General features: G+C 50.6%; 1 protein-coding gene across 3 annotated transcripts in view; it reads left to right on the top strand.

The window, feature by feature from the left end:
- LOC129713847 (sodium-dependent neutral amino acid transporter B(0)AT2-like) overlaps positions 1–18,730 on the top strand; it is a 27,021-nt gene extending 8,291 nt beyond the window's left edge. For all 3 annotated transcript variants that reach the window (XM_055663186.1, XM_055663184.1, XM_055663187.1), the window contains 11 exons: positions 4,381–4,627; positions 5,306–5,463; positions 6,238–6,364; positions 7,556–7,731; positions 9,309–9,419; positions 10,585–10,826; positions 11,727–11,907; positions 13,561–13,762; positions 14,434–14,593; positions 16,295–16,457; positions 17,980–18,730. In XM_055663186.1, the coding sequence (XP_055519161.1) occupies positions 4,441–4,627; positions 5,306–5,463; positions 6,238–6,364; positions 7,556–7,731; positions 9,309–9,419; positions 10,585–10,826; positions 11,727–11,907; positions 13,561–13,762; positions 14,434–14,593; positions 16,295–16,457; positions 17,980–18,372 (2,100 nt within the window). In that variant the 5' untranslated portion in view covers positions 4,381–4,440 and the 3' untranslated portion in view covers positions 18,373–18,730. The remainder of the gene's footprint in view (positions 1–4,380; positions 4,628–5,305; positions 5,464–6,237; positions 6,365–7,555; positions 7,732–9,308; positions 9,420–10,584; positions 10,827–11,726; positions 11,908–13,560; positions 13,763–14,433; positions 14,594–16,294; positions 16,458–17,979) is intronic.
- The last annotated feature ends 6,476 nt before the right edge of the window (positions 18,731–25,206 follow it).

Raw genomic sequence — 25,206 nt, 5'->3', positions numbered from 1 at the left:
GGTTTGTAGGTTAATTGGCTTGGTAAATGTAAAAAATGTCCCTAGTGTGTGTGTGTGTGTGTGTGTGATAGTGTTAATGTGCAGGGTGATCGCTGGTCGGCGCGGACACGGTGGGCCGAAGGGCCTGTTTCCGCGCTGTATCGCTGAACTAAACTAAACTAAGACTGGAGCTTGTATTGACTGGAATTTGGAAGGCTGAGAGAGAATCTTATAGAAACATATAAAATTCTTAAGGGATTGGACAAGCTCGATGCAGGAAAAAATGTTGGAGGAGTCCAGAACCAGGGGTCACAGTTTAAGAATAGGGGGTAGGCCATTTAGGACTGAGATGAGGAAAAACTTTTTCACCCAGAGAGTTGTGAATCTGTGGAATTCTCTGCCTCAGAAGGCAGTGGAGAGAGTTAGATAAAGCTCTTAAAGATAGGGGATATAGGGGAGAAGGCAGGAACGGGGTACTGATTGTGGCTGATCAGCCATGATCACAGTGAATGGTGGTGCTGGCTCGAAGGGCCGAATGGCCTACTCCTGCACCTATTGTTTATTCTCCCCGTGGGTTTTCTCTGGGTACTTCAGTTGCCTCCCACATCCTAAAGACGTGCTGGTTTGTAGGTTAGTTGACATGTGAATTATCCCGTGCGTGTAGGATAGAACAAATGCACGCGGTGGTCACTGGTCGGCGCAGATATCGTGGGCCCTAGGGTCTGTTTCTGTGCTGTATCTCGAGACTAAACTCACACTTAGAGATGAACAGCACCTGGTATGTACAAGGACTACTGTAATGGATCTTTGGATGGTATGGTTTGGACAGGTGGAGAATGGAGAGCTGCCAGGAGTATGTTGAACGGTTTATCACAGGCTACTAAATGTTGTAGCGGGCGGCAAAGACAACCTCGCTGTTGAAGATTGAAGGCAGGGGGAAGAAGATACAAACAAGGATAAATGGGCAGACCCAAAACGCTGGGGAAACTCAGCGGGTGAGGCAGCATCTATGGAGCGAAGGAAATAGGCGACGTTTCGGGTCGAGATCCTTCTCCCGGTGGCTCAGCACTTCAACTCCCCCTCCCATTCCGAATCCGACCTTTCAGTCCTGGGCCTCCTCCGTTGCCAGAGTGAGGCCCACCGTAAATTGGAGGAGCAGCACCTCGCATTTCGCTTGGGCAGTTTGTACCCCAGCGGTGTGAACATTGACTTCTCCAATTCCAGGCAGTCCCTGCTTTCTCCTCCCCTTCCCAGCTCTCCCTCAGCCCACTGTCTCCGCCTCATCCTTTCTTCTTCCCGGCCCCAACCCCCACCCTCACATCAGATGGAAGAAGGGTCTCGACCCGAGACGTCGCCTATCTCCTTCGCTCCATAGATGCTGCCTCACCCGCTGAGTTTCTCCAGCATTTTTGTCTACATACAATATATTGTTCGAGTATGCGCGTACGTGTGCCAAAAAGGTTACGAACCACTGGTCTAAGTGAACAGTCTATTACTTGGCTGATGGAATATAACGTGGAAAATGCAAGGTCAGCTGTTTCAGTAGACAAAAACGAGGGGGAGTATTATTATAAAATGGTGAGAGATTGAAAGACGTGTTGTTCTGAGGGATTTAGATGGCCTTGCATACAAATCACTGAGAATTAATGTGCAGTGAGGAAGGCAAACCGTGTGTGGGAGAAGGAACTGCTGGTTTAAACCGAAGATAGACACAAAAAGCTGGAGTAACTCAGCGGGACAGGCAGCATCTCTGGAGAGAAGGAATGGGTGATGTTTCGGGTCGAGACCCTTCTTCAGACTTTCCAGTCTTGACCCGAAACGTCACCCGTTCCTTTCTATCCTGAGATGCTGCCTGTCCCGCTGAGTTACTCCAGCTTTTTGCGCCTTTATCTTTTGGTTTAGACTCAGCGGGTCAGGCAGCATCTCTGGAGAACATTTTGGGTCGGGAGCCTTCTTCATTTCTAGGTTGGTGGATTTGTGATAGGGGGGAAATGTTCCGCAGACTGAGCCCGTGCTGTGGGGAGTTGAGAGGAATGGGAGGTAATCGCATTGAGCATTTTTAACGGCTAAAGACCCTGTCCCACTGTACGAGGTGATTCAAGAGCTCTCCCGGGTTTAAAAAACATCAAACTCGCGGTAAGCACATAGAATGTACGTAGCGGGTACGTCGGAGCTCGGGACATCTCTTGGCGGCTCGTAACGCTAACGGCAGGTACTTGGGTAACTCGTGAAGACTCGTGAAGATTTTTCAACATGTTGAAAAATGTCCACGAGAGCTCCGAGTACCCACGAGCAACCATTACCGTAATTCTCCGAGTTCGAATCAGGGGAAACTCGGGAGAACTCTTCAATTAGCTCGTACAGTGGGACAGGCCCTTCACCCAGGTGGGTCCAGAGTTGATAGTTTCCCAGCCTGGGGGCGTTCAGAACCAAGGGTCACAGTCTCAAAATAAGGGGTAAGCTGTAGTTTTGTTTTTTCAGTTTAGAGATACAGCGCGGAAACAGGCCACTGAATCCGCACTGACCAGCGATCCCCGCACACTAACACTATCCTACACCAGGGACAAATGTTGAAACATTTTTGTACCAAGCCGATTAAATTACAAACTTGTACGTCTTTGGAGTGTGGGAGGAAACCGAAGCTCTCGGAGAAAACCCACGCAGGTCACGGGGAGAAGGTGCAGACTCCGTACAGTCAGCGCCCGTAGCCAGGATTGAACCCGGGGTCTCTGGCGCTGTAAGGCAGCAACTCTACCGCCGTGCCGCCCATCAAGAGGACGCACGCAGAGGACAGAGTTGAGGCGAAAATGAACATTCTTCCTCCTCAGGATAGTTAATCTGACGACATAGTTACAAGGAGATGCGGATGCAGATGCAGACACAAGTGCTGAAGTAATTCAACGCGTCAGGCAGCATCTCAGAGAGAACACGAGTAATGGCCCTGACCCCGAAACGTCGCCTATCCATGTCCTCCATAGATGCTGCCTGACCTGCTGATTACTCCAGCACAGAGTGTCGTTGGTGGAGTTGATCTGATCAGGGGAGCTATGAGCGATGAAAGATCAGTTGCTGAGTACATTCGAGACACGGATCAATAGACTTGTGTGAGGAAAGTGAGTCAAAGGACCTAGGATTAGCACAGGGAAGTAGTATTGAGATGAGAAAATCAGCCATGATCTTGTTAGCTGGTAGAGCAGGTGGGACAAATGGCGTGCTGATATTATCCCAATATTACGCAGTGTAAATGTACTAAAAGGCACAAACGTCCAGGATTGTGTTCAAGAGATCATTTGTTGTCAATATAGAGCAAAGCAAACAAAAAAGAGGTGTGATTGTTGACTTAGTTGTATGGAATGCAGTTGAACACGTTGAACTTTAAGTGGGAGACCACTTTTCTGGTAGGGACCGTGATTTAGCTCGATTTAACACGGTGGCGCAGCGGTAGAGTTGCTGCCTCACAGCGCCAGAGCCCCAGGTTCGATCCTGACTGCGGGTGCTGTCTGTACGGAGTTTGTATGTTCACCCCTGGGTTTCTCCGGTTTCCTCCCACACTCCAAAGACGTACAGGTTTGCAGGTTAGTCGGCTGTGGTAAATACTATTGTGGCCTGTGCCTAGTGTATAGGATAGTGCTCGTGTGCGGGGATCGCTGGTCGGCGTAGACTTGGTGGGGGGAAGGTACTAGAAGGCTGGAACTTGCTGCCAGAATGTGTGGAAGGGACAGAAACCTTATCCTTGGCCTCGTTCTTCAAGATCTGCTGACACTGACTCTCTCTCACACACGGTGTGAGTTTGGAACGGAGACATTCCTCTGCTCTCAAAAGGTCTTGCCAGTGGAATTTTCCACTGCTGTTAGGAGGCACTTTCTGTAAAGAGTTTCCCGGGATAGAAGCATAGAAAATAGGTGCAGGAGCCTTCGAGCCAGCACCACCATTTAATATGATCATTGCTGATCATCCAAAATCAGTACCCCGTTCCTGCTTTCTTCCCATATCCCTTGGTTCTGTAAGCCTGAGGCGCTAAATGTAACTCTCTCTAGGAAAGATCTAAAGGGGCTGTCCCACTTACCCGAGTTACTCACGAATTCTCCCGAGTTTTCCCCTTGATTCAAACTCGGAGATGCCAGCCGTAGGTACTCGGGGTATTTTTTTTAACTCGTGGACATTTTTCAACATGCTGAGAAAACTTCCCGACTTACCTGATGCCCCGAGTACCTACGGATGACATAATGAGCCGCTACGATATATCCACGGACTCGCTACGGACATTCTCCGAGTTTGAATCGAGGGGAAAACCTGGGAGAATTTGTGAGTAACTTGGGATAGTGGGACAGGCCCTTTAATCTTTTCTGTTAGCCCTAAGAGCTCTCCCTTTGTGACACGTTGCCTTTTATCCTCCCACAGCCCGTTCCTTGAAAGCTCGCTGACGCTAACTCCCGTCTCCATTTGCGGCTGCACCTTCTGATGGAAAAGATCAAGACGGACTTCCAGAGTGTAGATGCGAGCGGGTCCAGCACTGAGCTGGTGCTGGAGCAGCCCCACCGGCCAGCCTGGGGTAACAAGCTGCAGTACATCCTTGCCCAGGTGGGCTTCTCTGTGGGGCTTGGCAATGTCTGGCGGTTCCCCTACCTCTGCCACCAGAATGGGGGCGGTAAGTAGATCAACTCGCAACAGTGCTTCACTCTCATGTCTTCCCAGACAGAACTACTCACTTCCTACTTGCAGCAGCACAAGGGATGTGTAAACATCGTACTAAAGCACTCTGTAAACACCTTAACAAACGACAACAAGTTTGTATATATACAGTATGTGTGTGTGTATATATATGCGTGTATAGGCGTGTGTGTATATATATGCGTTTGTGTGTGTATATACAGTATATATGCGTGTGTATGTATATATGCATGTGTGTGCATATGTGTGTATGTATGTGTATATATATATGCGTGTATACGTGTGTGTATGTGTGTGTGTATATATGCGTGTATATTTATGCTTGTGTGTGTGTGTATATATGCTTGTACATGTGTGCGTGTATATATGCTTGTATATGTGTATGTATGTGTGTGTGTATATAAGCGTGTGTGTGTGCATCCATGCTTGTGTGTGTACATATGTGTGTGTATATATGCATGATGAAAAAAGTCCACGAGTAAAAATGGTTGTGAATTAGGTTGTGAAAGTGGGACAGGGCCTTTGGGGGGGGGGGGGGGGGAAGCAGTGTGATTGCCTTAAGAGCCCCTCAGTTGAGAGGGCGACTGTGTGAGCAGAGCTCTCCGCGCCGTGATGTGCGCGCCGTGACCATATCAACAAGGTGTTGTTCTTGCAGGGGCGTTCCTTTTACTCTACTTCATCCTGCTGGTGGTGATGGGGATCCCGCTGTTCTTCCTGGAGTTGGCCGCTGGCCAGAGCATCCGGCAGGGCAGCATCGGAGTGTGGAAGCACATTAACCCCAGGCTGGCCGGCATTGGCTTTGCCAGTTGTGTGGTGAGTGGGGGAGTGGGTCAATGGCGGGCATCGCTGGCATCGCACCCAGTTGTGTTCTCACAGGGTTGAAGGGGAGAGGGAGTGGGGTGTTGCCTGGGGAGGAGCGGGGTGGCTGGGGAGAGGGAAGGTTGCGGGGGATAAAGGGGAGAACACGATGGCGCAGCGGTCGAGTCTATGCCTCACGGCGAATGCAGCCCCGGGTTCGATCCCGACTATGGGTGCCTGTCTGTACGGAGTTTGCACGCTCTCCCCGTGACCTGCGTGGGTTTTCCCCCCGAGATCCTCCCACACTCCAAAGACGTGCAGGTTTGTAGGTGAATTGGCTTATGGTAAATGTAATAATTGGCCCTGGTGGGTGTAGGATGGTGTTGATGTGCGGGGATCGCTGGCCGGCACGGACAGGGTGGGCCGAAGGGCCTGTTTCTGCGCTGTATCTCTAAAACTAAAAACTAAAGGGGGTGTGGGGGGGAGAGAGGGGTCGGGGGGGAGAAAATGAGGGTGTTGTGGGAGGAGAGGGAGGGGCGTGCGGGGGAGAAAGGGGGGGGGGGGGAGGGGGGGTTGGGGGGGAAGATGGAAAGGGGGGTGCGGAAAGGGGGAAGGGGAGGGGGAGAGAGGGATCATGGGGGGAGAAAATGAGGGGTGTTGTGGGTGGAGAGGAGGGGGAGAGGAGTGGTGGGGGGGGGGGGGGGTGGGGAGAGTTGTGAAAGGTCACCTAAAATTGTAGCATTGACAGAGGATTGACCCAGTTGTGCCGCCTCTCTTGTTGCCCCACAGGTCTGCACCTTTGTCTCTCTCTACTATAATGTCATCATCGCCTGGAGCCTCTTCTACCTGGGTCACTCCTTCCAGTACCCACTGCCCTGGCAATCGTGCCCCTCTCTGCCAAACAACACAGGATTTGGTGGGTATCTCCGCCCTGCCCTGTATCTCCTCTCCCTGCGCTGTAGAACGGAGCGATGGTTCACCCCTGCCGCCATTAGATTTTATAATAACCATATAACCATATAACAATTACAGCACGGAAACAGGCCATCTCGGCCCTACAAGTCCATGCCGAACAATTTTTTTTCCCCTTAGTCCCACCTGCCTGCACTCGTACCATAACCCTCCATTCCATTCTCATTAATACTGTAGGGGGATGCATTTTTGCATTTTTTAAAATTTTTAACTATTAATTATTGGTATTTATTGCTCTCAGGTATTGTCTACATTGTATATGTATTTTCTGTCTGCGTTTGTTTTGAATGTGTGGGTCTATTGGTTGGGGGCTTCTGGACATCTGAATTTCTTTGAGGATCGATAAAGTATTTATTATTATCCGAAATTCCGAAAAAAACGAAAAGCTCCGAAAACTGAACATTTTTAACTGCCGGGATCGAGGCGCAAACCTTGCGGCCACGAGCCGAGCACTCTACCACTGAGCCACCCGTTAAACGTTAAAATCTACGCTAAAAATCTTCCATTCCGAAATCCGAAAAATTCCGAAGCCCGAAAAGTGTCTGGTCCCAAGGTTTTCGGCTAAGAAGTCAAGTCAAGTCAAGTCAAGTTTATTTGTCACATACACATACGAGATGTGCAGTGAAATGAGTGGCAATGCTCGCGGACTTTTGTGCAGACAAACAACAAAACAACCAAACAAATTATAAACACAATCATAACACACATATTCTTTTACATAATAAATAATAGAAGGAAAAACGTTCTGTAGAGTTAGTCCCCGGTGAGAAAGGCGTTTACAGTCCGAATTGCCTCTGGGAAGAAACTCCTTCTCAACCTCTCCGTTCTCACTGCATGGCAACGGATGGCGTTTGCCTGACCGTAGCGGCTGGAACAGTCCGTTGCAGGGGTGGAAGAGGTCTCTCATGATTTTGTTTGCTCTGGAGTTGCACCTCCTGTTGTATAGTTCCTGCAGGGAGGCGAGTGAAGTTCCCATAGTGCGTTCGGCGTAAGAGATTGTGAACCTGTATTATTATTATCTACACTTTAAACTCTGCCCCCCAACCCCTCCTCCCCTTGACCTTCTCCCTCCCCTCCCGTCCCCTCCAGTCGTTTCATCCTGTTGTCCTGACGTTTTTAGTATTTTTTGCCGCAGTGACTGAGTGCAGCGAGAGTTCTCCCACCACTTATTTCTGGTACCGCAAGGCCCTGAAGATCACCAGCTCCATCAACGACAGCGGGGGCTTGGATCCCACCATGACCGGCTGCCTGCTGGCTGCATGGGTCATCGTTTGCCTCGCCATGATCAAGGGAATAAAGTCCTCGGGGAAGGTAAGGCACGGCTGAAGAACAGTTTCTTTCCCTTGGTTTCTTGGTCCCCCAAAATGTTCCAAATGGAATTTAAACTGGAGGCGGTGGAGCGAGGACTTAAGCCAGAAAAGGTTTTTGGGAAGAAAGAGCTACTTTAAATTTACTTGTGTTCAAGAAGGAACTGCAGGATGCTGGAAAATCGAATACACAAAAAAAAGCTGGAGAAACTCAGCGGGTGCAGCAGCATCTATGGAGCGAAGGAAATAGGCAACGTTTCGTCCCGAAACCCTTCTTCAGACAGGTAGAATCTCTGGAGCGGAGTGGGTTTTCTCCGAGATCTTCGGTTTCCTCCCACACTCCAAAGACGTGCAGGTTTGTAGGTTTAAGAAGGAACTGCAGATGCTGGAAAATCGGAGGTGGACAAAAGTGCTGGAGAAACTCAGCTGGTGCAGCAGCATCTATGGAGCGAAGGAAATAGGCAACGTTTCTCCAGCTTTTTTGTGTACCTTAAATTTACTTGTTCTTGGTTCCCCTGGGCCATTAGAACTTTAAATTCCTCAAATATCCTCGAGACATGAGGAAGCTGTCATCAATTCCACTATCAAACAGATCACTCAGTTAATATTTTCTCTATTTTTTAATTCTTTTAAAGTATTTACTAAGTTTAAAGTGTAATATTCTCCTAGTGCAAAATAATGTATTGGATGTGACTTGTTTGTTTGGACTTGTTTTGGTTGCACTGATCAGGAGTAGCTCCCCTAATGTTGTTGTATTTCGAAGTACAATGACAACAAAGGCTTATTGTTATTATTATTATTATTATTATTTCTGGTCAGAGTTCCAGCCAGCTCCTACACCGAGGGTCTGAAGAAGGGTCCCAACCCGGAACATCTACAGATTTGAGGAAAAGACATTGAGGGAGTGCAGCGTAGGTTCACACAAGGTTAATTCCCGGGACTGTCATATGCTGAGAGAATGGAGCGGCTGGGCTTGTACACTCTGGAGTGTAGAAGGATGAGAGGGTATCTTAGTGAAACATCTAAGGGAGTGGGCACGCTAGAGGCAGGAAACATGTTCCCGATGTTGGGGGAGTCCAGAACCGGGGCCACACACAGTTTAAGAATGAGTAAGTCATTTATAATAATAATAATAATAATAATCTTATTTATATAGCACATTTTTAGTCAACTTGCATTGACCCCAAAGTGCTTCACATAATTACATTACATTTACACACAGGCAAAGGTGGGTGAAGTGTCTTGCCCCAAGGACACAACGGCAGTATGCACTCCAAGCGGGATTCGAACCGGCTACCTTCCGGTCGCCAGCCGAACACTTAGCCCATTGCACCATCTGTCGTCCCACGGAGATGGGACGGAGATGAGGAAACACTTTTTCACCCAGAGACTTGTGAATCTGTGGAATTGTCTGCCTCAGGAGGCAGTGGAGGCCAACTCTCTGGATGCCTTCAAGAGAGAGTTAGATAGAGCTTCTTTGTAAGATAGAGATGAGGAAACCCGATTTTCACTGCACTGACGATAATGTGCCATTCATTGGACCATTGAGTTGCTAACGTCCTGACCATTCACCATTCACAGGTCATGTACTTCAGTTCCGTCTTCCCCTACCTGGTGCTGTTCTGTTTCCTTGTACGAGGCCTCCTGCTGGAAGGGTCCGCGGATGGAATTCGCTACATGTTCACCCCGAAGGTAACGGGACGTGACGAGACAGAGCCAGAGGGAGGGGCTGCAGATTGAGTTTAGAAGGATGAGGTGGGGGGATGAGGGAGGGGAGGGGGCGGACTGGGGGACAACCTCATTAAAACTTACCCAATAGTGAAAGGCCTGGATCGAGTGGATGTGGAGGGGATAAGTAGTTGAGGCCACAGTTCATTGGCTATATTTAAGATGGAGTTAGATGTGGCCCTTGTGGCTAAGGGGATCAGGGGGTATGGAGAGAAGGCAGGTACGGGGATACTGAGTTGGATGATCAGCCATGATCATATTGAATGGCGGTGCAGGCTCGAATGGCCTATTCCTGCACCTATTTTCTATGTTTCCACTGGTGGGAGAATCTAGGAACAGAGGCCACAGCCTTAGAATAAAAGAACATAGAAACATAGAAATTAGGTGCAGGAGTAGGCCATTCGGCCCTTCGAGCCTGCACCGCCATTCAATATGATCATGGCTGATCATCCAACTCAGTATCCCGTACCTGCCTTCTCTCCATACCCTCTGATCCCCTTGGCCACAAGGGCCACATCTAACTGAACGTTCCTTTTGGAAGGAAATGAGGAGGAATTTCTTTAGTCAGAGGGTGGTGAATCTGTGGAATTATTTGCCACAGAAGGCTGTTGAAGCCTAGTCAATGGATAGACATTAAGGCAGAGATTGATAGATTCTTGATTAGTACGGGTGTTGGGGAGAAGGCAGGAGAATGGGGTTGAGAGGGAAAGATAGATCGACCAGGGTAAGACGTGTGGAAAAGGTGACCGGGGTGGGTGGCCACAGGCAGCACTTGAGATCAGGAATCATCCTGGGTCCCCGACACTCTAGAGGAGGCAGCAGAGCAGGCCTACCGTGCCGCCCCGCAAAGCGATCCGTTGCAGTGATCGGCGCTTCCCGAGGCGCAGTGCGTTACTAACATCCGATCAATATTTTGAATTCCAATGACATGCGTCTCTTTTTTTTTTTTTTTTTTTTTTTTTTTTTTAATTCAAAAAATTTATTCAATTATTAAAAAATAATATTTACACTACAATAAAACAAGCCAGAACCCACCACCATAAATACAATACAAACATATATCCATACTAAACTATTATACAATTATGATACAATCCTTATTGAGGATATGACGTGCGTCTCTTTGCAGGTTGAAATCCTGGTGGACACTCAAGTGTGGCGACAGGCTGCAACACAGGTCTTCTTTGCCCTGGGCCTGGGCTTTGGCAGCGTCATCGCCTACTCCAGCTACAATTCCCGCAACAACAATTGCCACTTTGACGCCTACCTGGTCTCCTTCATCAATTTCTTCACGTCGGTCTTTGCCACGCTCGTGGTGTTTGCCGTGCTGGGGTTCCGAGCAAACCTCCTCACCAAGAATTGTCTGAAACGGTACGAGGCTGGACACCTGACACTGCCTGCAGGGGGCGCAGCGGTAGAGTTGCTGCCTCACAGTGACCCAGGTTCGATCCCGACTACAGGTGCTGGTCCGTACCTGACCCGTGTGGGTTTTCCCCGGCGCTCAGGTTTCCTCCCACATCCCAAAGATTCACTGCCCGCTGTAAGTTGCCCCCAGGCTGAGGGAGCCCCTAGACCAAAGAAACTGTAGCAGAGTGGTGTGGTCACAGCATACTCTCCCTGCTCAGAGCCGACTCCTAGTCAGTGGTAGGTTAGTTGGCTTCAGTGAAAAAAATTGTAAATTGTCCCTAAGCCAGTGCTGGCACGGGCTCGGTGGGCCGAAGGGCCTGTTTCTGCGCTATATCTCCAAACTAAATTAAATTAAAGATAGTGCCCGTGTGTGTGTGTGTGATCGCTGGTCAGCATGGACTCGGTGGGTCGAAGGGCCTGTTTCCGCGTTGTATCTCTAAACTAAATTAAATTGAAGATAGTGCCCGTGTGTGTGTGTGATCGCTGGCCAGCACGGGCTCGGAGGGCCGAAGGGCCTGTTTCCGCGCTGTATCTCTAAACTAAATTAAACTGAAGATAGCACCAGTGTGTGTGATCGCTGGCCAGCACGGGCTTGGAGGGCCGAAGGGCCTGTTTCCGCGCTGTATCTCTAAACTAAAGTAACGTGGGCCATTCACGGTTTAAGGATGAATTATGTGTGGGGATGTTAATGGGATTGATCATGGATGTAGGTGTACAGTTGGTGAGTAATGTCCAACCGCTTCTGGGAGGGCAGCAGTGGGGAGTGCCATGTTTAATCCCCCGGCTTTGACTGAGGTGGTTGGCGTGATTCAAGAGCTGGCTTCAGTGAGGGGTGATTCATTGGTTGACGGTGCTGCCTTGCAGGAACGGCCAGCTGGTGACGGATCTGATCGATAGCGGAATTTTGAAGGGACACTTGATCCCCGAGTCTCTGAATGAAACAATGGTGTCGCATGAGGAATACAGCAAGTGGTTCAGCTCCTTGAGTTCGGAGCTGTCTCTCTACGGCATCCAGCAGTGCGATCTCAAACAGGAAATGCAGAAGGTAAGGCAGACGCTGTCTTACGATTGGGGAAAGTAACGCATTGGTCCAGCAGGGGACGGTTGCTGTACGAACATGGAATGGGGAGGGCAGATGGGAAGGGATCCAAATACACAGAGCTTTGAGCTTGTGGGATCCTGTGTGGTGCAGTTGAACGGGAAGAGGCTCCTTATATATTGCAGCACAGGAGGAGGCCATCAGGCCCAATGGACTCATGGTGGCTCCACTTGGGGCAATCCCATCAATGCCATTCTCCATCCCCTTGAGTCACACAGCACATTTTTTCTCGTGCCCCTTCTTAATCTCCCCCCCCACCAAAAATCGGCTGATTTACACTGAGTAAAAAGTTTTTCCTCACCTCTGTCCTAAATGGCTTTAAGAATAAGGGGTAAGCCTCCAGTTTAAATTCCATTTGGAATATTTTGGAGGACCAAGAAACCAAGAACCTAGAACGGAGATGAGCAAAACATTTTTCCACAGAGGGTTGTGAGTCTGTGGAATTCTCTGCCTCAGAGGGCGGTGGAGGCCGGTTCTCTGGATGCTTTCAAGAGAGAGCTAGATAGGGCTCTTAAAGATAGCGGAGTCAGGGGTTATGGGGAGAAGGCAGGAACGGGGTGCTGATTGGGGATGATCACAGTGAATGGCGGTGCTGGCTCGAGGGGCCGAATGGCCTACTCCTGCACCTATTGTCTATTGTCTATTGAGCCGATCAACAACCTCACAGCAAGTCTTCAGAGGTTCAATTGATCTTTATTTGTCGCATGTACAACTTCACAGTGAAATTTATTAGACATGCGGGCGTTGCCATTTTAGGCACCGATATTCAAAGACCGTTCAGCCCACACGCTCGATTATGGAACCACAAGGTAAGTGATAGGAACAGAATTAGGCCATTCAATAGACAATAGACAATAGGTGCAGGAGTTAGGCCATTTGGCCCTTTGAGCCAGCACCGCCATTCAATGTGATCATGGCTGATCATCCCCAATCAGTACCCCGTTCCTGCCTTCTCACCATATCCCCTGACTCCACTATTTTTAAGAGCCCTATCTAGCTCTCTTTTGAAAGCATCCAGAGAACCGGCCTCCACCGCCCAATGAGGCAGAGTATTCCACATTCCTCGAGAACATACAAATCGTTTGGTGGAGCAGCGGCAGAGTCACTGCCTTACAGCGTTGGCCGCGCCAGAGACCCAGGTTCGATCCCGACTACGGGTGCTGTCTGTGTGGAGTTGGCACGTTCTCCCCCGTGACCTGCGTGGGTTTTCTCCGTGATCTTCGGTTCCCCCCCACGCTCCAAAGACGTACAGGTTTGTAGGTTTAATTGGCTTGGTATAAGTGTAAATTGTCCCGTAGAGAAAAGGAATGGGTGACGTTTTGGGTCGGTACACTTTTGTGCCTGAATGTGTGGGAAAGAACTGCAGATTAACTGCTAGTTTAAATTGAAGATGGACACAAAATGCTGGAGTAACTCCGCGGGACAGGCAGCATCTCTGGAGAAGAAGGGCCTCGACCCGAAACGTCACCCATTCCTTCTCTCCAGAGATGCTGCCTGTCCCGCTGAGTTACTCCAGCGTTTTGTGTCTAGCTGAGATTGGTTAGGTCTGTTCTGCTCTTTCACTAACGGTGAGTGCCGTGTTCTCTCTCTGTGCCGCAGGGGGCCGAGGGGACAGGACTTGCTTTCATCGCTTTCACTGAAGCCATCACGCACTTCCCGGCATCACCGTTTTGGTCCCTCCTGTTCTTCCTGATGCTGCTGAACCTGGGAATGAGCACGATGTTCGGAAACATGCAGGGAATCCTCACTCCGCTCCTAGACAACTTCCCCTCGCTGTCCCAGAGAAAGTCTCTCTTTACTGGTAAACAACTAAAGCTCGCCCTGTGACTAACTACCCTCCGAACGCACGGCTCCACCCTGCTGCTGCAAACCCACCTTCAAACCTGCTGCAGACACACACACACACACACACAAAATGCTGGAGTAACTCAGCCAGCATCTCTGGAGGAAACGAACAGGTGACATTTCTGGCCGAGGCCCTTCTTTAGACTGTATCTGAGTGCCTGACCCGCTGAGTTACTCCAGCATTATGTGTCTATCTGAGGTGCAAAACCTGCTGCTGTGTCCGGGCTGCATCCCCCGAAGTTCCGCACTCTCCTCTCTCCCACGACCCAATCCGATATCCCCTCTTCCAGCGTCTGCCTCACCTCTCCCATGTACCTCCTCCTCCGTTGCTCCCCAACTCCCCCCCCTCGCACCCTCCCCCCCCCCCCCCCCCTCGGTCCCCCACGCCCTCCTCATCTCCCCCCTCTCCCCCCCGGTCCCCACCCCCCTCTTCCCCCCCCACTCCCCCCTCTCCTCTTCCTTCTCCCTCCCCTGCCCCCCCTCCCCCCCCCCTCTCCCCCTCCCCCACCCCCCTCCCTCCCTCCCCCTCCCTCCCCCCCCCCCCCCCCCCACCCTCCCCCGCGGACCCTTCTCCCCCCACATCCCCACATCCCACAGTCTCACTCCGTGCCGGTCCTTTCATTCCAGTGTTGTGCTGTTCCCTGGGCTTCATCACCGGCCTGATCTTCACACAGCGCTCTGGGAACTACTTTGTCTGCATGTTCGACGACTACTCCGCGACGATGCCTCTGATTATTGTCGTTCTGTTCGAGCTGGTGGCAGTCGCCTGGTTCTACGGAGTCGACAGGTAAACGCTTGCTCCTCTCTCATTCTTTAATGCCTTTCCCAAACCGCCTGCCCTCACAACCTTTTAAAACTCCCCAAATCCGGCAATGGGTCAGATTTTCTGGGCTGTGGATGTTATTCGAACTGATGCTTTCGTGGTCTTTTAATTATTTTTGTCTCAATATTATACCATTTCCTTTGAACCCATTAAACGTAAATGATGAAGTCAGAGTCTCACTGGGACAGGGGCTGTTGAGCCATTCAATATGATCATGGCTGATCATCCCGTTACTGCTTTCTCCCCATATCCCTTGATTCCGTTAGCCCTAAGAGCTGCATCTAACTCTCTCTTGAAAACATCCAGTGAATTCCATATGAACTATGAGTACCATATGAACTTTAATGAAACATAATCCCTTGAATCTAGTCAGTGATGGCGGGTGGGATGTGAATAGTGAATGTGTTATTGGGATAATCTGCTTTGAGATCAGGAGCTTCCTCCCCTTCCCCTCCTCCCCCCCCCTCCCCCTTCCCCTCTTCCCCCCTCCCCCCTCTTCCCCCTTCCCCTCTTCCCCCCCTCCCCTCTTCCCCCCCCTCCCCTCTTCCCCCCCTCCCCTCTCCCCCCCCTCCCTCTTCCCCCCCTCCCCTCTTCCCCCTCCCCTCTTCCCCCCCCCCCTCCCTCTTCCCCCCTCCCCCTCTCCCCTTCCCCCTCTCCCACCCCCTTCCCCCTTCCCCCTTCCCCTGTTCCCCTTCCCCTCTTCCCCCTTCCCCCTCTTCCCCCTCCCCCTTCCCCCTCTTCCCCCCCTCCCCTCTTCCCCCTCCCCTCTTCCCCCCCTCCCCTCTTCCCCCCTCCCCTCTTCCCCCCTTCCCCTCTTTCCCCCCTCCCCTCTTCCCCCCCTCCATTTCCCCCCCCCCCTCCCCCCTCTCCCCCCCTTCCCTCTTCCCCTCCTCCCCCTTCCCTCCCCCCCTCCCCTTTCCCCCCTCCCCTCTCCCCCCTCCCCCTCCCTTCCCCCCCCCCTCTCCCTCTCCCCCTCCCCATTTCCCCTCCCCCCCCCCTCCCCTCTCCCCCTCCCCTCTTCCCCCTCCCCTCTTCCCCCTTCCCCTCTTCCCCTTCCCCTCTTCCCCCCTCCCCTCTTCCCCTTCCCCTCCCCTCTTCCCCTTCCCCTCTTCCCCTTTCCCCTCTCCCCTCTCCCCTCCTCCTTCACCTCTTCCTCCTTCCCTCTTCTCCTTCCTTCACCTCTTCCCCTCCATCCCCTATTCCTCCTTCACCTCCCCTCTTCCCCTCTTCCCCCCCCTTCCCCTCTTCCCCTTCCCTCTCTCCCCTCCCCTCTTCCTCCTTCACCTCTTCCTCCTTCCCCTCTTCCTCCTTCACCTCTTCCTCCTTCACCTATTCCTCCTTCACCTCCCCTTCCTTCACCTCCCCTCTTCCCCTCTCCCCTCTCCCCTCTTCCCCCCTCCCCCTTTCGAACCAGGGTTTATACAGGGCAGGTGTGTAGGATCAGGGTAACTGGTCTAAAGACCGGTTGTTGGACTTGGCTGTGGTTCATTTGCGTGTGGCCTCAGTTTTGTTCCAGAACGCCGGTGGTATTCCAGCAACCAGGCGCTCTCAGTGGGCATCTTCTGGCCTGTGTGCCAGTGATGGGGATGGGAGCGGACCTTCGTGAGACATTGCCGACATGGGGAGGTGGTGGGTCGGCTGTAACTCAAGCTCTTCTCATTGTAGGTTCTTCGATGACATCCAGGAAATGATTGGTCGCCGGCCGTTCTTTCTCTACAAGTACTTGTGGAAGTTTGTCTGCCCCATCATCATGGTGGCGTTACTGCTCGCCAGCCTGATCCGCATGTGTATCAAACACCCAACGTATCGAGCGTGGAATCAGACCAAGGTGAGATTATCCCGATAACACATTCACTCACTGCTTGCCTAATCATCTGGAGATATACTACCATTACCTGAAGATATACTACCATTGTGTTGGAAAGAACTGCACATGCTGGTTTAAATCAAAAGGTAGACACAAAATGCTGGAGTAACTCAGCGGTTCAGGCAGCATCTCTGGAGAGAACTCTGGATATACTACCATTATCTGGAGATATACTACCATATTACGAGAATGATCCCAGGAATGAGTGGGTTAACATATGATGAGCGTTCGACGGCACTGGGCCTGTAGTATAGAAGAATGAGGGCAACCTCATTGAAACTTAGCAAATAGTGAAAGGCTTGGATAGAGTGTGTGTGGAGAGGATGTTTCCACTAGTGGGAGAGTCTAGGACCAGGGGTCATAGCCCCAGAATTAAAGGATGTTTGGACGGAGATGAGGAGGAATTTCTTTAGTCAGAGGGTGGTGAATCTGTGGAATTCTTTGCCACAGAAGGCTGTGGAGGCCAAGTCAGTGGATATTACTAAGGCAGAGATAGATAGATTCTTGATTAGTATGGGTGTCAGGGGTTATGGGGAGAATGGGGATAGGAGGGAGAGATATATCAGCCATGATTGAATGGTGGAGTAGACTTGATGGGCTGAATGGCCTAATTCTGCTCCTATCACTTATGACATTCTTTATCATATGCGTGAAATTTGCCAGTTGCGTTTATTTGGTTTGAGTCCCGTCGCTGTGCTTCACTCGACTGATTTGACTGGTTGCTCCGTAAGAAGTACTGGTCAATGCGAGGCCCATGTCTCTGCTCTCTCAAGCACTTTTTCTTCCCTTGGTGGATCTTCAAGCCCTTCACTGATGTTATTTTCTCCCAACCACAAATGCACACCTGAAGTTTGTGTCCCGCAGCTGTTGTGGATGTCTCGTGTGCCATGCTCTCCTTGTCCGTAGTCGTTTCCGTTCCTGGGTCTGTAACCGTGTTATCAATTTAAGAATAAGGGGTAAGCCATTTGGAACAAATACTTAAGTTGTGAGTCTGTGGAATTCTCTGAATTCTCTGGAGCAGCTGGGCTTGTACACTCTGGAGTTTAGAAGGATGAAAGGAGATCTCATTGAAACATATGAGATTGCTAAGGGCTTGGACACGCTAGAGGCAGGAAACATGTCCCCGATGTTGGGGGAGTCCAGAACCAGGGGCCACACAGTTTAAGAATAAGGAGTAAGCCATTTAGAACGGAGACGAGGAAACACATTTTCTCACAGAGAGTGGTGAGTCTGTGGAATTCTCTGCCTCAGAGGGCGGTGGAGGCCGGTTCTCTGGATGCTTTCAAGAGAGAGCTAGATAGGGCTCTTAAAGATAGCGGAGTCAGGGGATATGGGGAGAAGGCAGGAACGGGGTACTGATTGGGGATGATCAGCCATGATCACATTGAATGGCGGTGCTGGCTCGAGGGGCCGAATGGCCTACTCCTGCACCTATTGTCTATTGTCTATTGTCTAACGCCTTTTCAACTGTTTGTGTTCTCAGGCGGAGGAGGTGTTGCTGGAGTATCCGAACTGGGCACTTGCCATGATGATACTCCTGATAGTGATGGCCTCTCTGCCCATCCCGCTGATGTACATCAGGCAGGCGCTGCTGGACAGGCAGCTCAGCCGCACGGACTACTCGGAGTGCGCCTACATGGGCACCGACGGGGCCGACGGCGTCTCCTTCCCTCTCGACGGGAACGCCGGCGAGGGGGTGGGGCAAAATGGCTACCTGAAGGTTGAGACGGAGGAGGGGGGCTTGGAGAGGTCGGTGCTGCTGCTGTCGGAGGAAGAGGAGGAGGAGGAGGAGGAAGAGGAGGAGGAGGAGCAGGAGGAAGTGTTTGAAATGGACGACTTGTCACGAGACCAAAGCTGCAAGGCGGGTTCGAAGTAACTCCCGCGGTATTTTGGACACTTTACGGGCCTTTCTATTTCAAAAAACTAAAGCAAAAACTTAGGAGACGCCTCCAGCCACGGGAGTCGTCCTGGGTTGGGGTAGTTCAGCGGCCGATAGGGTTGCGTTCGGAAACCGAGCGCCCCGGCTAGCAGGGTCTTCTTCCCTCTCTACCCAGCCGCACGTGTCCATCCTACACGGACGCCATTGCCGTACGCGGCATCTCCCCGTGGGAACGGGCGGCCGACTCGCTCAACGTTTCGCTTCCGCCGCGGACCACTGGAAATTAACGTGCGCGTTTTGGACGCGGAAGTTCACCGATTATGCAGAGGGAAGAGGAGAAAAAAATACATATATATATATATATATAGATACACTCGTCAGCACAATGAGAGTGAGTTCCTGAAGGGAAGTAAAACTTGTCAAATGTCTATTGATGTTGGTTTAAGGGGCTGGGAGGGAGGGGGGGGTGGGGGGTGGAGAGGCACAGGCAAGGGTGACCCAGGGGAGAAGGGAAGGGGGTGATGAGTCCGTGGAATGTCTGCATGTGGCATCCCGTGGCAAGGGATTGCGAAACTCCAATGAAGCGTTATCTAGTTCAACAATTAGTTGCAGGGACGCACAACTAGGCCGGAGAAGAGATTCTGGGGTCGCCCATGGAAAGCGGAACGGGATGTACAAGGAAGAACTGCAGGTGCTGGTTTGAATCGAAGGTAGACGCAAAATGGTGGAGCCACTCAGCGGGTGAGGCGGCATCTCGGGAGAGAAAAGGAGTGGGCGACGTTTCGGGTCGAGACTCGTCCCTCTCCTCCAGAGGATGCTGCCTCACCCGCTGAGTTACTCCAGCATTTTGTGGCTGGTGCCTTCGGAGAGGAGCAGGAGGCACCAGACTTGAAGGGGTGAGCAAAGTAGTCAATGTAAAGTAGACCTCTGTATCCTGAGCAGTTGGTGAGCAGCGGATAAGACACCACTCTGTGCATCTTTCATCTCCACGACACAGTCAAGTGAGCTCTAAATCTCCCTGCTCCACACTTGGCTTCCAGACCCACCCATGCCAGATACCCCGGTTCTATCCTGACCACGGGTGCTGTCAGTACGGAGTTTGTACACTCTCCCTGTGACCGCGTGGATTTCCTCCGGTTTCCTCCCACACTCCAACGAAGTGCAGGTTTGTCGGTTAATTAGCTTCTGTAAATTGTGCAATTGTCCCCAGTTAGTGTCTGGGGTAGTGTCAGTGTACGGGATGATCGCTGGTCGGCGCGGACTCGATGGGCCGAAGGGCCTCTTTCCCCGCTGTATCTCAAGTCTATCCCTATATCCTCCCGTCTGCCCACTGTCCTAAATCAATGGCACATGACCCTGGTATTCAGCTCCGCACAGTGTGGTTATAAATCACTGCTCTTGTGCAATCTGTACGCTTCCTGATCTCTTCCCGCTGCAGTTGGAGCGGACATTCCCACGGTTCATAAAAACACATTGGATGCCTGGTGCAGTTTTCACGCCTCTCCATACATTGCATCCAGTCCATCCATTGATAGCCCATTCAACGAAGCTGCCCAGCCACACCTTCCATCACTCGGTCCAAGAGCCCTTCTAAAATGTCCTCGGGGTCCCTGTCCCTCCCACACTTCCCCAGCAGCGGGTCTCGACCCGAAACGTCGCCCAGTCCTTCTCTCCAGAGATCCTGCCTCACCCGATGAGTTACTCCAGCATTTTGTGCCTATCCACTCACTAGCCTTCATTGACTGAGAGCATTCACAACCACCTTATCCACCTGCGAAACACCGTTTTCAGAGACTTTGGTATATATCGATTCCATTAACCTGCCCACCTGTAAAGTTGAACTACCAGACCTGCAATATATGTAACATTTCCTGGACACTAATTCTCTTTCCCATTGATAATAACCTCCGAGATCCCTTCTAGGACCAAGGACAAAGGACATTTATTGTCACATACACCAATTAGGGTAGTGAAATTTGACTTGCCATTTGCAGCACACAAATAAAACACTAAAACACAACATTAAAGAAGAATTGAACATTAAGCATACCCCCCCCCCACAATGGTTCCCACTGTGAGTGAAGGCAGCAAAGTCCAGTCCTCTTCCTCTTGTTCACCTCGTGGTCGTGGCCTACTTGAGGCCTCCACAGTCACCCATTGGATTCTTGACCTCTACGTTGTGGGTGTGAATCTTTGAACGATGCTGGCAACACGGAGGCCTTGGTCTTCGTGCCGTGCAGTTGGTGGGCGGTGCGGGATCTCTGCGTAGGTCAGATCAAGGCTTTAGTTAAGACTCTTGCAAAATGGTCGGCGTACGGAGAAGTGTGTAAAGTCACCGTGTGCTTCTGGATCACTAAGCTGAGCCGTCAGAAACGGTGCTAAATCTCTTTGCTGTAAAGTCAGCGCAACAGTTCAGGGCCTTCACTTGTTGCGATCAGTACGTGGTTCTAGATCTCTATCTCGCTCCAGGGTTTCAGTTGGTGCGTGGTTCTAGATCTCTATCTCACTCCAGTTGGTGCATGGTTCTAGATCACGTACAGTCGATGCTGCTATCTTTCTATTCAGAGGAGTGCCAGATTTCCACACGCTCTGCTCTGCTGCTGGTGTGATTGTGGAGTTTAATGTTGAAGATAGAACTGCAGATGCTGGAAAAATCGAAAAATGCTGGAGAAACTCAGCGGGCGAGGCAGCATCTATGGAGTGAAGGAATAGGTGACGTTTCGGGTCGAGACCCGAAACGTCACCTATTCCTTCTCTCCATAGATGCTGCCTCGCCCGCTGAGTTTCTCCAGCATTTTTGTCTTACCGTGGAGTTTAATGCAGTCAGATACTTCTCCATACCTGTACTGTAAGCAGGCTACACTTGGTTGTAGTTCTCCGACATTTGCATCACGATGGATCTCGGCACTGTACAATCTGAACTTGATTCTCGATCTCCGCTCTTGGATCCAGAGCGGTCCAAAGTGGGTGATTCGTGCCGTGCGGTGAGGCCGCGGTTCTGGAGTGCCAGTGGTTTACGCCAGCGGTTCGGGGCGTCACGGCGGGGCGGCGGTAGAGTTGCCGCCTTACAGCGGTTGCAGCGACCACGTGCGGAGTCTGTACGTTCTCCCCGTGACCCGCGCGGGTTATCCCCCGAGACCTTCGGGTTTCCTCCCACACTCCAAAGACGTACAGGTTTGTAGGTTAATTGGCTTGGTAAATGTAAAATGTAAATGTTGTCCCTAGTGGGTGTAGGATAGTGTTAGTGTGCGGGGATCGCTAATAGGAGCGGGCCGAAGGGCCTGTTTCCGCGCTGTGTCTCTAAACTAAACTAAACTAAAGCATTCACGCAAGGATAACATGGGTGGTGGGAGACCAGGAGCAGAGCCACTGCCCTGAAGCAAAGGGCGACTCCAGGGAGTGGCAAAGTGCTGATGAATGCTAGATTGGAACTGGAACTTAGACGTGGAACTTAGACGTGGATTCTTCCCAGGGAGGTGGAGATTCCCCTCTCCTCCCCTCCCTCCAATGAGGCATCTTAAGATCTTCCCACTGTAATGGGCAGTTGGGGGAGCTAACGAGAGAGAGGAGAGAGAGCCAGCACTTATGACTTGGACGGCTGTGGTACCAGGTCTCGTTGATTTAGTCAGGGTCATGTTTGACTTGATTCACCACTCTCTGTGTAATCCTTGGCAGATTAGAAAGTACTTGTGTCGGATGCTGGTTTAAATGGTAGGCACAAAATGCTGGGGCAACTCGGCAGGACAGGCAGCGTCTCTGGCGAGATGGAACGGGTGACGTTCCGTGTCGAGACTCTTCAGTCCGAAGAGGGGTCTCGACCCGAAACGTCACCCGTTCCTTCTCTCCAGAGACGCTGCCTGTCCCGCCGAGTTGCTCCAGCATTTTGTGTCCACCTTCGATCAGAAAGCACTTATTCCACATTGGTAAAACTGGCTGATTGCAACTTATCCAGGGGAGGGGGCTGAATGTTATAACTTGCCACAAATAGTGTTAAGGGGCCTGCCTCACTTCCGCTGAGTTTTTTTCGGCGATTTGCCGGCACCTGTCACAGTAGGTCGGCAAAATTCTTCAAAATGTTGAAAATCCAGCGGCCACCAGAAAAAGGTACGACTCTTTGGGCGACTACGAGTAGTCGCCCAAAGAGTCGTACCTTTTTCTGTCCCACCTGCTGCGACTATGACAAGTCGCCGAAAAAAAAATCCCGTGAGTGGGACCAGCCCTTAACGCGATCAAAGAGTTAAAGTATTGTTGAATATTGTGTAGATGTATGCTGTAGTCGTCAGTGTGTGGTCGTGTGTATGGTATGTCTGTATCGGCGATTGCGTGCGTGCGTGCGTGTGTGTGTACAGATGCTCGTCCAGTTAGCTGTTGTTATGTGAATGCAAATCTCGCTCCTGAGCTCAGAGAACAGAATGTAATTTATCACCCAGGGTTGAGGCTTTTTTTTACACAGTTAATGTGAAGAGCTGCCAACTACCAACAAGTAATTATTCACCAGACGGGCTTGCATTACTTTGTGTTATCTGTTACTTGACCCCTTTAATAATAAAATTCTTACTATTTTTGAACAAAGATGCATGGAAAATAAAGCATTACATGTGCAAGCAGCTACGTTGTGATTTATTAGTACACGCTACGGCAGATTGAGTAACATACATTCGCCCTTACAGAATTGGCACTTTACTTGTCACTAATAAAGGGGCAGTGGAAATTAATTTCTGTACACAGTTCAGTAGTCAAGTCATAGAAACATTGAAAATAGGTGCAGGAGTAGGCCATTCGGCCCTTCGAGCCTGCACCGCCATTCAATATGATTATGGCTGATCATCCAACTCAGTATCCTGTCCCTGCCTTCTCTCCATACCCCCTGATCCCTTTAGCCACAAGGTCCTCATCTAACTCCCTCTTAAATATAGCCAATGAACTGGCCTCAACTACCTTCTGTGGCAGAGAATTCCACAGATTCACCACTCTCTGTGTGAAAAATGTTTTTCTCACCTCGGTCCGAAAAGATTTTTAAACTGTGACCCTTGTCCTGAAGTCAAGTCAAGAGAGTTTATTGTAATGTGTCCCTGATAGGACAATGAAATTCTTGCTTTGCTTCAGCACAACAGAACATAGTAGGCATTGACTACAGAACAGATCAGTGTGTCCATACACCATTATATAAATATATACACACATGAATAAATAAACGGATTCATATAATAAAGTGCAAATAACAGATTATGGGCTATTAATGTTCATAGTTTTGTCCGAGTCAAGTTTAATGGCCTGATGGCTGTGGGGAAGTAGCTATTCCTGAACCTGGTCGTTGCAGTCTTCAGGCTCCTGTACCTTCTACCTGAAGGTAGCAGTACAAGTATCACCATACACAAGCATTGAGATACATCTTAGATCAGCATCTCGGGCGCAGTGCAAGTGAGCAGCAGCGGTACACTGAGACAGTGTACGGATGACCAGTTTGGCGCCATTTTCAAGTCCCAGTTGTAAGCGCAGGGTTCGTGATCTGTCCACGAAGGTCGTTGTCCTGGCGCGGGGGTCGGCCTGGCCAAGCGTGGTCGTGGTGTCCTCTGCCGCTCCTCCACCGCTGCGGTCCATGCGTTCCGTATCCTTCACGCTATCTGCCAGAGTTGACTGATCACTGCCCCAAAAACTTGATGTGTGTGGGATAAAATTCACACTCGTGCAATTTGCAGTTGGCTCACTGTGGCGCAGTGGGTGGAGCAGCTGCTGCACGACCGGGTTTGATCCTGACCTTGGCTGCCTTCTGTCTGGCAGCTCATTCCTTTGTGTGGAAAAAGTTACGCCTCAGATTCCTATTCAATCACCCCCCCACCACACTTTAAGCCTACGACCTCTGGTTCTCCATTCGCCCACTGTGAGTAAAAGGCTATTGCATTCACCTATCAATAAGACACTAAGAATAAATTCCTACCCTGGCCAACCTCTCTACCAGTGATGCCACTTTCAGGAAACTATCTATCTGCGCCTCGAGAGAGGTATTCACGTTCTGTGCGTCTATTTCATTTGTATCAAATATTGTACCCAGATCTGAAAAAAGGTTCACGCCCAAAACATCATCAGTCTAAAGATAGACACAAAGCGCTGGCGTAACTCAGCGGGTCAGGCAGCATCTCTGGAGAAAAAGGATAGGTGACGTTTCAGGTCGGGACCCTTCTTCAGACCCGAAATGTCACCCATCTTTTTTTCTTCAGAGAGGTTGCCTGTCCTGCTGACTTACTTCAGCACTTTTTGTCTGTCTTTGGTATAAACCAGCATCTGTCTATTTCCCCCCACAGATGCTGTCTGACCCGCTGAGTAACTCCAGCACTTTCTTTCTTGCTTAAGATTCCAGCACAGAGTCATGGAGTGATACAGCGTGGAAAAGGCCCTTCGGCCCAACTTGCCCACACCGGCCATCATGTCCCAGCTACACTAGTCCCACCTGCCTGTGTTTGATCCATATCCCTCCAAACCTGTCCTCTCCATGTACGTACCTGTTGAACTGTTTCTTAAACGTTGGGATAGTCCCTGCCTCAACTATCTCCTCCGGCAGCTTGTTCCATACACCCACCAGCTTTTGTGTGAAAAAGTGATTCATCAGATTCCTATTAAATCTTTTCCCCTTCACCATAAACCTATGTCCTCTGGTCCTCCATTCACCTACTCTGGGCAAGCGACTCTGTGCGTCTACCCGATCTATTCCTCTCATGATTTTATACACCTCTTTAAGATCACCCCTCAACCTCCTGCGCTCCAAGGAATGGAGTCCCAGCCTTCTCAACCTCTCCCTGTCGCTCAGGCCCTCGAGTCCTGGCAATATCCTCG

The sequence above is a fragment of the Leucoraja erinacea genome, chromosome 37 (genome assembly GCF_028641065.1).
Source record: "Leucoraja erinacea ecotype New England chromosome 37, Leri_hhj_1, whole genome shotgun sequence".
Lineage (NCBI taxonomy): Eukaryota > Metazoa > Chordata > Chondrichthyes > Rajiformes > Rajidae > Leucoraja > Leucoraja erinaceus.
Note: the sequence above shows the minus strand (reverse complement) of the source record. Positions and strands in the feature narration are given on the sequence as shown.